Source organism: Oryctolagus cuniculus, chromosome X, assembly GCF_964237555.1.
Source record: "Oryctolagus cuniculus chromosome X, mOryCun1.1, whole genome shotgun sequence".
In the NCBI taxonomy this organism is placed as follows: domain Eukaryota; kingdom Metazoa; phylum Chordata; class Mammalia; order Lagomorpha; family Leporidae; genus Oryctolagus; species Oryctolagus cuniculus.
The window spans coordinates 92,381,091-92,396,182 of record NC_091453.1 but is presented as its reverse complement, the minus strand read 5'-3'; the positions used below and the strand labels follow the sequence as shown (position 1 = coordinate 92,396,182).

Genomic DNA, 15,092 nt, shown 5'->3' with positions numbered 1-15,092 from the left:
GCATACAGAGATCTCACAGTGAGTAAACCCAGCAACAACAATTATTCCACGTTCCTTTGAACATTGATAGTTCTGGGAAAATTCATGTTACCCCTTGGCAACTCTTTTCTGGGCATTCTCTCCTCTGAGACTCTTAACATTCAATATCCTAGAAACTGTCCTCCCGCTGCCCCCTTCAAATTCCAAACCTGGAAACAATCTAATAGCAGCCACTGACAACTTAGTGTGCATTTGAATAAGTCCACCTCTTCTTCCCACGGGCTCCCTGAAGTTTGAACTATAATTATAACATGAAACGCCTCACCCTCGGTTAGAGGAAACAGCAGCACACAGCTGAGATGCTCTGGGTGGTGCGGTCCTGGAATCCCACAGAGTGGGTATTCCACAAGAGTAACATCACTTTCCGTGACTGCAGCACATCTGATGTGCCACGAAGGACACTACATACCTCATCAGGATTACCTCACAGCCACCCTGATAGGGCATTTCCACAATTATTCCCACTTTGCCAGTGAGAAAACAGAAGGTCCAAAAAAATAAGTAACTTGACTGTGGAAACAGGTGGCAAAGACAAGCATGGAACTTTGAGCTGTCTGATTCCACAGTCTGTACTCAGCTACCGTGACCTGCCTTTAGGTCTACAGGCAGACTAGTGGCGTCAATGCTGAAGAAAATGGAGCGGGGTAGAAGTCGTTGTGTTCACTTTGCTAGCACTGACTCATATTAATTGGAGCCTGAATGGATGGGACATGAGAATTAGAATTTTCAGGTTTGTCTATAAGGATTACTTAGATAGTACATACTAAAGGAAATCTGCATTACACATGCACACCCAGCCCTGGCAATCTTAGTTTCAACCACAGATATTTGTTTCTTATTGCATTTCTCTTATCACCTCATTCTAACTTTCTGAACCTTTCTCAGTCAGCCAAGACTCTGACTTGGATCTTCACTTTAAATGGTTATCATTCCTCTTGTTGCTTTTTTGGAATTCTATGCTTGTCTCCTTCTCAGGGCTGCTGTAAGGGATAAATGATGTATTTTAACATGAACTCCCTATCATGATTTTGAAGATGTTTCAAGACTTTGAAATTCTATATTGATGATCATGAAAACTTAAGATATCAAAAGGGCTCTAGGTAATGCTGTAAGTAGAATATTGGGCTCTGTGCCTGCATTTCTGGCATAGGTATTTTAATCTCTGAAGGATCCCAGATGATAATATTAGTCTTCTGGAAGAAGCACCCCTTTTCCAAATCAAATCAAACATTGTCTAGCTTCACAACTCTCACTTATTTAATACACACCCAACACCCCTAGGAGATTCTGTCCCCTAGGATCATGGAAGTCATTTATTTCAGATAACTTTTATCTAGAATAAATGAGAAAGAAATGAGGTACGACCTGGTGCTGCAGATAGATAAACAAAAGCACAGGATGACTACATGGCTCCAACATGCTTGGAACACTTACTGCATAATGCTCTTTGTCAAACGACATGCTTACTGGGCGGACTTCCGGGTGTGAAAATATCTAAGAAGGGGTGGGAGGGAAACTATAAAAGCAAAGAATGCTGTTCTTCCACTTTCATCCTGCAATTGTAATAGTTTGAATGCTGGAAGAACCCATGTGACAACCTATCATTTTAAGCTGAATAGAACTTCAACTTAAGAGATGTTTCCCTCCCAAGAGTACAATGCTCATTCCTTGATTCATCAACCCACAAAAAGGGAGCAAAATACACCTCTAGCCCTCCCATGCCATCAGGAGGGATTCGGGCCAAAGCAGGAGGCAGCCAGGCAGTGCTACAGCCTGGGACAGACAGGGCTACAGCCTGGGAATGGGGACCTTCATACCATCAACACACGATGGTGGTAGAAACATCTGCCACCCGCTTCAGTACCACCACAATCTGGAGAGCAATATAAATTATACAAACTACAGAAGCAATTTTTTCTGGCATTTTAATTGCCAGAACATTACAGATTAATTATCCAAACTTTAAAATGGCAAGTCAGTCCTTTTCCCGTATGAGGGGAAACACCATAGTAACACAAGCCTAAGGTGGATTGTGTTTCTTTGACAATTTTAAACTAAAGATGCAGGGCAGATAGTTTTATGGGTCTCTAATTAGCATCACAAAGGGAACACCAAAAGGTTAATAAGAGATGGTTAGTCTGGAATGGTGGTTTCCTAGTGCCAGCTCCAGCCACTTGGTCTGTTTGCAGACTCATTAGATACACACATTGATTATCAGCTGGACTCAGGAAGTGTTCACTTGCTGTGTTAGCAGAAGGGTAGTGGGATTCGATATACCTACCCTCCAGCTAACTAGAGCCCAAAAGTGAGGTGATGTTTCTTACAGTCAAAAAACAAAGGTTTTCTTTGCCTTCAACTTCAGTGGACATCAATTATAAATCTGAAAGGGTTTGGTGAAGCTCAGAGAGGCAAAATGAAACCTTCTAACTTGACAACTGGCACAAACAAAGGTCTGGCTCTAAGTCTTTAAAATCCACTTCATGCATAGACACTGTATTTCTGACTTCTTTTTTTCTACTGAGCAAAATTATCCAGTGTAAGAAAATTCACAGATAATCACTCAACTTCTAACATATACAGTTTGATGGGCATTGAGTCAAGCAAAATAATTTGTACTTTGGGCTTTACTTTGACATTAATAAAGTCTTTAAACCTTTGGTCCATCAGTTTTTCTTCCAGAAAAAAAAATAGAACAGATATGCACTATTATACAGCATGGCTCACTGAATTAAAAAGACTAAAATCTCTAGCTAATGATTATAATCATAAGATTTCCTCAATTTTAAAATAGTTTATGTTTGCATATGGTTCAGTCTCTGCATTTGATTTGCTTTGGTTTATCAACAGTGTACAACTTGACTTTCACATCAGAGGCATTTTTTAAATAAGCTGATTTTTAAATTAAATTAAAATCAAAACCATTCTTTTGGTTCACCTCCCAGATTAGAGCAACTGACAGCCTCATTAATGATGAAAAACAGCAGGTGGTGATGCCTTGGAACAGTTTGACCAATCCAAATATCTTGGAACATACATCTTTCCTTTTTTCCCCTCTTTTCTATGTATTGAAAGGGAAAGATTCTATTGTTCACACAGATTGGAAACTCCACACAGCCTGAAAGACTAAGGAAGAAAGTAAGTTGTCAAACATCTATTATTGTCCAAGCCAAGGATAGAAAGAGAATGAATATATGAGCTTAGACACAGAGAGAGTGGCCACACAGAAATTGGAACATATATCTCTGGCACTAGATTTGAATTTGCAAACTCATGACTGGGAAGCTGCGTTGCTGCCATCAACCAAGGCTACCAAGTTTTTCCAGGCTATTAAAGCCGTGTATATTTACAGATTTCTACTTCAAGAGGAAGCCACATTGTGAGTAAGTTATGCTTTTAATCAAAGCAGATTGTAATTGAACTGCATTAACTTAAAGTCTATGTACTAGACCATGATTTAAAGCTTAGCTGACTTGGGTAGGGAAAGATAAACTTATTTCTAAAGGATTCTAACTTCAGTCAAATCAGCATCCCTTCCTTCCCCGCAAAGCAGTCATTATCCTAATTTTTATAATATTCCATTCTTTATACTCTGACCTGCTACATATGCAACCTTAAACATTCTAGTTTATTTTTGTCTGGTTTTGAACTTTATATAAATAAAATTATGTTATTGTTTGTGGGAAAAAAAAGACAGAAAATCTTCCCATTAAACTAGGACAGGAATCTAGAGAGTCTCTTCTGCCATTAAAGTGGACAGTAATGTCAAGAAAAAAATAAAACTGATGATAAGATCATTGTCTATTATTTCTTATTTATCAGCTTGTATATGTTTTGTCTGATCTGTTGTGAAGGATAATAGAGTAGACTTATGTCTGATTACCAGAGACCCTCCAAAGACAAAACGTCTCTTAGAAACCCACTGCAATGAACTCCTGGATTCAGTGCCTTTTAAATCACCCCTGCTACACACCACCATGAAAATACCTCCAACCACTCAACATATCCTTTGACCTGCACATTTTTAAAAGATTTTTACTTATTTATTTGAGAGGTAGGTTTACAGAAAAAGGGAGAGACAGAGAGAGAGAGAGAGAGAGAGGTCTTCCATCCGCTGGTTCACTCCCCAGATGGCTGCAACAGCTGGAGCTAGGCCAATACAAAGCCAGGAGCCAGGAGCTTCCCAGGATCTCCCACATGGGTGCAGGAGCCCAAGCACTTGGGCCATCCTCCACTGCTTTCCCAGGCTATTAGAAGAGAGCTGGATTGGAAGAGGAACAGCCAGGACACGAGCCAATGACCATGTGGGATGCTGGTACCACGGCACCAGCCCCAATCTGCACATTTTTTAAGGTAAGCCCAGTGTTCACCCTAAAACCCAAAATTCCACAATACCCTTCTGACTTTTCTCCCTGCATACACATGTCTGATCCTAAAGGGTATGCTTCAAAACAACTCTGGAGATGGATCTCTCATTGATAATTTTTCTATCCCTGACTATGAGAAACCGCTTTGTATTCTCTTTACATGGCAAAATGATTGATTTACAGGGTTCCATTATGTACAGCTGCAAATGAGTCTGTTTTGTCTACGTACCTTGAGCTTTAAGGAGATCACCATGCTCAAGCCACATGGAAAACCCTGGTAAATGACATGGAGGCCAAAGAAAATAGAAATGCTGAACTTGTGAGTGCAGAAGCCACCTTGGAAGTGGGTTCTCCAACCACAACTCCAACACTTGAGATCCCATGGAAAAGAGTTAAACTGCCTTCTTAAGGCCTTCTTAAATTCTTAGCATATTATGAGCAAAATGAAATGATTCTTTTAAACAAAAAAGAAAGAAGGGAGGGAGAGAGGAAAAAAGGGAGGAAGGAAAGATCATCTAATACCTGAGCCCAGACTGTGTGGGATTTTTTATAAACACAGAAGAATCTGTGTGTACTATAAAAAAAAAAAAAAAAAAAAAAAAAAAAAAAAAAAAAAAAAAAGAACCTTTTCTGGTGGCCCTAAAGGCCATTTTCCAGTCTGATTCTTGGTGATTTTTCCAGGCCAGAGTTTTACTGGGGGTATTCCTAGTAGGAAGAGAAATTGCAAAGATTTTCTTGTCGAAAAGCCACATTTGCAGGGCAGGTATTGTGGCATAGCTGGTTAAGTCACTTGGGATACCTGCATCCCATATTGGAGTGTCTGGGTACAAGTTCCGGGTCTACTTCCAATTCCAGCTTCCTGCTGATGTGCACCCTGGGAGGCAGCAGGTGATGGCTCAGGACTCGGGTCCCTGCCACCCACATGGGAGACCTAGGCTCAGTTCCTAGCTCCTGGCTTCAGCCTGGCCCTGCTATGGCTTTTGCCAGCATTTGCAGGTGGAAGACCTCTCCCTATTCCCCGCCCACCTCTATCTTTCAAGTAAGTAAATAAACATGTTTTAAAAAGCCACATTTCCAAAGTTTGTGTATCAAATAAGCTTTCTCTGGTTTCTTTAAATTGATTTTAAAACTGACTAGACTTAATTGGCCATATTTATTGCATAATAAAGAGATTAAAGGAAAAATAAACAAAAGTATTCTACAAATAGGTAAAAACCATTCATCTTTTCTCAGCCTGGTGGAGCTTATTTATGCTTCTTAGGCATCTTATGAAAGGACACAAATGATGTTGAATAGAAAGATCCCCCCCCAAAAAAACCAATCATCTTGATATTTTGGTTGACTTTTTGAGTATGTAAAATAGTCAATATAATTTGGCCCTATAAAACAACTAACTTGATTTGCATCTCATTTACCATCCTATTGGCAATGTCCCCACTCATGACCTACAGAACTTGCTTTGTCATGAAGCAGCTGGAAGAGATTCATCTAGTCAATCACCCAAGCATACCATGTTGGGGCTTGGCTTCTCCTATTTTTCCAAAGGGATCCCATTACACCAAAGTGTCCTTTTAAAAATGCATTTTGCTTTCCAGCTCAAATAACCTTAATTAATTTCTTCACTGATCCTAGGTAGTCTACTCCATTCTGGACCATTTGTGCTATTGGGCCATAAACTCCTAGAGAATGAAATTCTTAATTGTTCAGTGTGCTCCCTTTATATAGCATCCATCCTCCAATGCCTTCCAAGTGCTTAGAAATGTAGAAATTCTTAGCTTCAACTAGTCAAGAAAGCCCCTGGCATTTATTCTCTTGATGAATAATGAATCCTTTACCACAGGTAATTATTAATAATAAATTTTAAAATGACCTTGAAAATGAGACAACTAAAAGATCCAAGTGAGTCAGGAGATACACACATACACACACACACACATGCAGTAGCATTTCCATTTGAAAGCAAATGTACAGTTGGTATTATTCATGGTGTCCTGCATGGAGAAACTGATGTTGAACTGACCTAAAAGAATTCTTTTACCAAAGGGGCTATGCCACAATAATTCTAGCAAACAACTGCTAACGGCATAGATGTTTCCATTAGTTAAGGACAGCTTTTTATTCCAGTGACTGTCTTGTCAATAGAATGTAAATAATGCTTTGGAAGGAATCCAATTATCTGGTGCAGCAATGTAGTTGAAATAAATAAATGCTCCACCTATCACCTCTGTTCCTACCTACCCAGAAGTTGCTGAGACTGAGAAAGGATGAACTTTATGGGCATCAGAAGAAAAGATCTTTAGATCTTTAGAATACCACTGCACGCCTCTAAACCAGCAAGGTAGCTGGGCCTGTCAGAGATTAAATCTACCATCTTGGGGCCAGTGCTGTGGCATAGAGGGTAAAGCTACCACCTGCAGTGCTGGCATCCCCATATGGGTGCCGGTTCGAGTCCCAGCCGCTTCAATTCTGATCTAGCTCTCTGCTATGGCCTGGGAAAGCAGTGGAAGACGGCACAAGTCCTTGGGCCTCTGCACCCACGTGGGAGACCCAGAAGAAACTTCTGGCTCTTGGCTTTGGATCAACGCATCTCTGGCCGCTGCAGCCATTTAGGGAGTAAACCAATGCATGGAAGACTTTCTCTGTCTCTCTCTGCCTCTGCCTCTCTGTAACTCTACCTTTCAAATAAATAAATGAACCTTTAAAAAAAACCTACCATCTTATACTGACATCAAATAAAGATGAGCATGAAATTCAACCTCACAACAGGTGGATCTTTTAAAATGCTTACCATGTGATATTGTTCAAATTAGAACATAAAAGAAGAATTTTTCCTGATACTCTCATTAAAATAATTTTGGGGGGCCAGCAATGTGGAACAGTGGGTTAAGCCACCACATGTAAGGCCCAGTTCAAGTCCTGGCTGCTATGCTTTTGACCCAGCTTCCTGCTAATGTGCCTGAAAGCAGCAGAAGATGGCCCAAGTGCTTAGGCTCCTGCCACTTACTTGGGAGACCCAGAAGGAGTTCCTAGATCATGCCTTCAGCCTGGTGCAGCCCCTGATCTTGTGGCCATTTAGGGAATGAACCAGCAGATGAAAAACCAATATATCTCTGTTTCTTTCTGTCTCTGACTCTCTCTCCCACCCTCCTCTGCCACTCTGCCTTTCAAAAGAATAAAGCTTTTTTTAAAAAAGTATTTTTATTGTAACAGTCTTCTCAGATCATTTCTTTTGTTTTATTGGCACAAAACAAACAAGGGTTTTGTTTGGTCCCAAGCTCTACCCTTATGATTATTAAAATTGGAAAATATTATTTCCTTCATCATTGAGTTGACCTTGGTCACCTCAGTAAACCCCAAAAAACAAAGTAAAAAATGATAACTTTCACAGTCAATAACAGCAGTAGTTGACACATTCAATTCCCACAGTCAGACACACAGTGGGCTCTCAAACATACTGCTGAATGAACAAATGAGTGAGTGAGTGAAGGATATATGTCTGTGCACAGATTGTTCCTGACTGGCATTAGAACACGGTATACCTGAGGCAGGATGAAAGACGCTAAGTCACATATACAGAAACAGCATATATACATTCCTACGTTCAAGTAATTAAACATTTCACTAGGTATATTTGCAAGAGGATGAATATATTTTAAAAGATTCTATATGAGCAAAACTGGGGAAGAAACAACCACATGAATTGCAAAACAGTATATCAAGCCTCAAAGATGCTAATTCAGGTCCAGGGGGATCTAATCAACCTCTTTGTTGAAGTAAAGATAAAACTTTTTGACAGCAAATGCTATTCTGATAAAATGGAATTTTCAATTACTCTATGAACATCTGGTACATGCTGCCATTTCTAGAGCCCAGCAGCACACTGCTTTGCAATGTCACAAAATATTCTCCGTTGAGAATGCCCTATTTTGCCAAGAGATTAATTGAAGTGAGTGTTTGGAAATTTAGTGAGGTGAGAGGTGAGTCAAGGGGATAGGTAAGAGGATAAAGGAAAGAATGTTCAGTCATTGACTCATAATTTCATTAAAAGTCTAGAGGAAATGAAATTATACATTGTTGGTAGAGTGTTAAAAGTGTGAATGTCTTAATACACCTGTGGTTGACACTATGCTATGCCTAATATGTAGCCTACAGAACATTTTCATGGCTAATTTGTAACAGCAGTTGCATTAGGCACAGATCAAGTTCTTCAAATCCACATTTTATACAGCAAACATGTTAAGTGCTATTCAGGTGATGAGACTAGTAAATAAACAAGTTTAGCAAAATGCATAAGAATCTACACTTCCAGAAGTAAAGCAATCATTATGTTGCATTTGGGTGCATTTGGATGTGAAAAGCAGATAAATGTTACTGCATATTTCTGTACATTGCCTTCATTTGGTATCAATTAGCATGGGAGGGAAACCAACCCAGTTTTGCAGTAAACTCAAAATTGGGTGCATATTAGAGCAATTAAAGCCATATTTTTAGATGATGAATATATAATCAATAATTAAGATCATAAGGAAAAAAAGACTGGGTCTGATTTGAGAAAAATTAGTGGGGTGTGGGACTAGTATACAGTCCTAGGTTATGATTTCCATAAATCTCAATTTCGTATCAGGATTATATGTTTAAGTATGCATAATGGAATGCTCATGTCACCCCAAATGGTCATGCAAAGAAACAAGGAGGAGCCAGAAGCCAACAAGGATGCCAATTAACCCTGGCATTACCCAACCCAGACAAGAGGAGCTGCAAATCCAGTGATACCAAATCATGCAACAAATCCCTGAGCTTCTGACACCTCTGACCACGTTATTGTCAATTACCCCTCTTAGAAATCATCCACAGGAATTAAATAAAGCAAAATTCATATCCCCACCAGAAGGTACTCAAATTCAAGCAGTCAAAGTATTAGTTAAGAGATTTGACAGTGACTTTCAACCTCAGCACCAAACCACCTCAGGAACCAAATCAGGTGATATAAATCTGGTAAATGACAACACTTACTTGCTCTTAAGGCACTCTTAGAGCTACTGCGAAACAGCACTCCAAAAGTTCCTTATGCCAGTAGAAAGCATGGATAAAGAATTCTCCATCACCTTCTGTTCTGAGGAGCCATGACAACAGAGCTAAGGGCAGTCTGTACCAGGGACAGACCGAAACACATTAATGCATGGGCACCGTGGATGACAAATCAATTTATAATTCAATCAGCTGGTGACCCAGTAATTCAGCTCAGTCAGTTCATCAACCTACTGACCTGGTTTTAGACATGTCAACAGAGATACTAGGATTGACAGCAATCCAGACAGCAGAGATTCCTTTCATTCCCTCTTACCTCCACCCTAACCCAGCTCATGAATATGTTTGGGGCAATCAAAACACAATCCAGGGACTGGTGCTGTGGCATAGTGGATAAAGCTACCACCTGTGACATCAGCATCCCATATGGGCGTCTGGCTGCTCCACTTCAGATCCAGCTCCCTGCTAATGTGACTGAGAAGGCAGTGGAAAATGGGTCAAGTACTTGGGCCTCTGCACCCACATGGGAGACCCAGAAGAAGCTCCTGGCTACTAGCTTGGGATCTGCTGAGCTCCAGCTGTAGTGGCCATTTGGGGAGTGAACCAGCAGATGGAAGATCTCTCTCTCTCTCTCTCTGCTCTCTGTCTCCTCCTCTCTCTGTAACTCTGATTTTCAAATAAATAAATAAATTAAAAAAAAAACACAATTCAAACTCACCAGTGAGTAAACACCTGACTTTTGTCTTCTGAATCAAAAAGTCCTCTAGATATTCTCCTTTCTATATTGAATATAGTGATTCTGGATTACTAACCCTAGGAACATTCTCAAAGAAAAGCTACTGAGAATTAAGACATTTGAGCCCTTACAGTCATTCACACTGAGCATTCTTCCGACACAGTGAAGTTATAAGAACAAATCCCATAGAAGCTTTTAGCAGTGTGGAGAAGCACAGGGCCCAGGTGTGTCCCAGAAAGAGAGGAGCAAATACAGTTTGTACTCTCCTCAAACAGTTGACAACACAGTATCAGCTCATTTAGCGACCCATTCCTGCACATGGAAAAAAAATTAAGATGCATAAAATTATCTTAGTTTGACAATCCAGAAATTTCCCATCCATCAGGTGTCCATGCATCTGCCAAGAAAGATGCATTTCTAACATCCAAATTAGAAATATCAGAGAGAAATCCACAGACATGGAATCCAAGGTGAATGAGGCAAACTTCCCAAAACAAAGGTATAAGGTACACTTTATTGGGTACATTTGGCCCAACTTTGGAGTGGTTCTGGAAGGACCAAAAGCCATATCAAAATCAGAGTCAGCCTGACAAGTTCAAGATCAAGCATGCATGGTGGCTTCACCCAGTGACTGCCTATCGAGGTGCTTCAGTATAAAATGAGATACACTTGTTATCAGAATGCAGGTTTGAGATAATCAATAAACTGTTGGAATAGTTGTTGTCTTGTGAGATGGCAGTAATCAACTCAAGTGAACTCGTGACACAATCCGTGTGGCAAGCCCAGAGTTGATTTGGGACATACAATTAAGTATCATTACAGAAAGCTTCAGCAGTAGTGGGATATCACAAGCTAGAGAGTGAGGTGTAAGCGAGACCTAAATTCCCTTTGTACCTAAACTTCTGTCACTCACTCAGGTTGAAATGAATCAACCCAAATAAGGGCTAGTTCAAGGTTTAGTCACTGCTGGAATAATGGAAAAATGAAGATATATACATGCAAATCCAATAATGGGAAACAAAATGTGAAAGTGTTGCGAAAATGTAACAGCAAAAAATGTGTGTGTGTATGTGTGGAATCATATGCAGAACACTGCCACTGATTTGCTTCAGAATCCTGTCATTATTATCCAACATGCACAATATGTATATATAGATATATAAATAAATACACACACAAGATATATACATACAGTCCATTTGTAAGAAACACCCTCTAAGAAAAACTAGCTGCAGTCCACTGATATTGTTTTCCTAGAGAAATGTGACAAAAATTAAAACAGATGTTGTTCAAGCCAGGCATAAAGTGAGAATCAATTATGACTATTTCCTTTCCTGGAGTCATTTCATTTTAGAGAGCATCTAACTAAAACCCTTTCTGATATAAATGAAAAAGGCTTTCTTTGAGACACATGACTAGTAAATGATACGTATCAGTCTGCATCTTGTGACACACTGCTAATCCTCCGAGAATTAAATTGCCTCTGTTTCAGCTATATAAATGTTTAAATTTTTTCATCTTTAGTCATAGTAAGGCTTCCCAGAAAGTATATTATCTCTGCAGATGTCACCACTCACCAATTAGGGAAGGCAGCAGTGCACAATTGGTAGTGACCTCTATATATTACAGACTTTGACACTCCAGTCTGCTTGGGTGGGGATGGATTAGACAATTTAATAGACTCTACAGTGACTAATTTTTTTCCATGGAAAACATTTTGTTTTGTGGATCATGCATTTTTTTCTCTGGATTCATTTACAAAAGCAAAACAAAAGCATTTAATGATGTTTACAGTGAAATGAAACAGCTGAAGACCAGCACATAATCACCATATTTTGTTTTCTCTTCTTTACGTCTTTCAGCAGTAGGGTTTCCAGCTGAGCTTGAGTCTAGTTTCTCTCAAGACATAGCCAAGCATTCGGAAGCTTCACTGAGCCTAAACACCAAGCTGATTTCATACTTCTTAACTGAAAAAGACAGGCTGTTTGCATTGCATGTGTGCATCAGTAAAATACTGAAAATGACACTAGTGCCCGAGTCCACCTATTCTGCCTTACTTGAACTCTCTAATGTTTTCTACCGAAGCAGGTGTGGCTGAGTTTACAAAAACAGACTCTCCTCCATACATGAGGATGCTGCTCCTGACGGGCCACTTTGAGGTGCTCTGCCCATTAGCAGAATGCTTTATGTTGACTCAGCTGCCCCTATGACTAATGGCATGGATTTGTGTGACAGTTACTGGGATTTGGCATAGTGGCCCTGCAGGTGAAATGAGAAGTTTGAGACTTTGTTTCCTCAGTAAAGTGAGTGTACAATTTGTGGTCAGAGAACAGAGCCTCTCTAGGTAAAGCCTGGTAGGAAAGTAACACACACCCCTTTGATCTCATCATCACTGTGTTCTGCGTGACTCAACTGATCAGCCGCATTCATGGACTAAACCGAAAAGAGATATTTATTCCTGATGAGAAGGCATCTGGTTGTTTCCTATGTACTCAGCGCAGTTAGTATTGAAGAGAATGTATGCACAGTGTATATGCAGTCAGATTTTAAAATGTTTGAACGTTATACCGCCCTAGGTGATCCACTCAGGGAGGGCAAAGAAGAATCTGGCTAGGTGTCAGGACATGTCAAAAACCTGTAGATGCTACTGCGGTGTGAGCTCAGCAGATACCTTGGTTACACACTCATTACAGAAAAAGTGTCTGGATTCTTTGGAGTCTATTGTTGTGACTTACATCCAACCAGCCCTTACCATGGTCAGGCATCTGAGATCCCATGGAGGTCACACTGGTGTTTAGCACATCATTGACAGCAGTATCACAATACAGGCTCCGCTGGACATCATGTTCGCTGTCAGTCTGGTCACTCTCTTCATGTCCACTATCCTTCAGGCTGTTGCCCTCTAAGTCCTTGAAGGTGGAGCTGCTGGGTTGAACAAAGAATGATAATTTACATCTGTGAGAGATCTGCTTTTTAAAAAATCTTTCTGAGCCAGGATGATGTCAGCTCTGTAACAGGGCCAACCGTGGCTGGATTGCCCAACAGGGTAGGAATAAGGGGAAAAGAAATCTCTGTTTAAACATAATGGAATTTAACATTGCAGAGAGGTTCCCACTATTGGATGCTGATCTGGCTAATATTTTCATTCACCTATTTTCAATGAATCACTACAGGCACAGCATAAGAAGTACAAATCTAAAACAACCACCTCTAAAGAATTTCATCATTTCAGAAGGCTTTTCTCACTTCCCTTACAATCAAAGTAAAATAATAGCTAATGTTTACTGATGGATTACTATTCATGAGGCACTGTTTGAAGTGCTTGACATTAATTAACTTTTAAACCATCACAACTCTATAAGAGAAAGGTGCTACTAATATTCCCATTTAAAGATGAAAAACAGAGGTGCCTAGAAGTTAAATAACTTGACCAAGGTCACACAGCTGGTTTTAAAAAGTAGCAGATATAAGGCAAAACCCAGGTATTTGAGTTCCAGCGCTTGGAATCTTAACCACCATGTATACTCCAAACATTTGTGGAAAAAAGAAAAAGAAAACAAACAAAAAAAAGTGGTAGAAATCGGGGTAGTACCATTAAGGTAGAAAGAATTACCAGGATAGGAGAACCCAGGTTAGTTTTCACTGAGAAAGTCAGAGGGACAAATTCAAAGAAAAGGGGAGAAACAGGAGCTGAGAAGAGAACAGCCCTGGTACATGGAAAATTTGATGTGTCAACTTGACTGGGCCACAGAATGCCCAGAGAGCAAGGAAAACATTATTTCTGAGTATGTCTGTGAGGGTGTTTCCAGGAAAGATTGGCATTTGAATTGGTAGACTAAGCAAAGCATACACTCTCCCCAGTGTGCACGTGGCTCTTTCTACCCATTGAGGGCCTAGATAGAAAAAAAGAAATGGAGAAATGTTGAATTTGCACTCCGCATAACGGATGAAGCTGAGACATTAATCTTCTGCCCTCAGTGGTCCTGGCTCTCAAAGCTTCAGATCAGGCCTGGAATTCGTATCATTAGTTTTCTGGTTTTAAAGCCTTTAAACTACACCAACAGTTTTCCAGGTTCCCCAGCTTGTAGATGTCATCACATGATTTCTCAGCCTCCAGAATTTCATGAGCAAATTCCTTACAATAAAACTCTTTTGAGATAAATATAAAGATGTAGCTATAGATACTGAGATAAGTATAGATGTAGATATACCTATTGATTCTGTTTCTATAGAGAACCCTAAACAGAAGGTGAAATAAAAGTGAGAATGAGAGAATGAGCACTAATAGAACTGCGATACATGGAAACATGCAGTTCAAGTGTTTGTGGGTAAAATTTTTCTGGCATTTATTAAATTATTGCACCATACAATGCACTACCCTACTATCCAAGAACTCCTCCACCATTTCTCAAAGAATACAGAATAATACATAGGGTACATCCCCACCTGCTACTTCTAATATTTTGTATGTCCTGACTGAGTCTGCAGCTGTGCTACACCATGGATCATAAATTATGCATCTGAAATACCTGGTGGATGGTGAATCCATTCCCTAGTCAGTGAGGAAGCCACAAAGGCACACTCAAGAAACTGTGTTGTTGTCTCAACAAGGAGAGTGACACGCTTGTGAATTAGGACAAGCCCCAACAGACCTACTGTGCCTCTGAAAATGGAGCCCCGTGGAGATGACACCACAAACTCGCTTGATCTGCTCAACCTTGAACATTCACAGGGCTGGCTCTCTGAGACTTTGATAAGAACATTCTGTACATATAATGAAGAGCTATGCCATGGACACAATGGACACATTGTCACTCTCTACACTTGGTCAAGAGGAATCACAGCAGACTTTTAACATATGACAAACTTAGATAAAGAATGCTTGCTGACCCGAATATAAAAGGGAAAAGATCAAGAGGGCAGTA

General features: G+C 40.0%; 1 protein-coding gene across 1 annotated transcript in view; it reads right to left on the bottom strand.

Annotated features, from left to right (window-relative positions):
* Nucleotides 1–15,092, bottom strand: part of PCDH19 (protocadherin 19) — a 118,002-nt gene that overhangs the window by 26,676 nt on the left and 76,234 nt on the right. Inside the window, exon 5 of the mRNA XM_008273147.4 lies at nucleotides 12,920–13,092. Within this exon, the coding sequence (XP_008271369.2) occupies nucleotides 12,920–13,092 (173 nt within the window). The remainder of the gene's footprint in view (nucleotides 1–12,919; nucleotides 13,093–15,092) is intronic.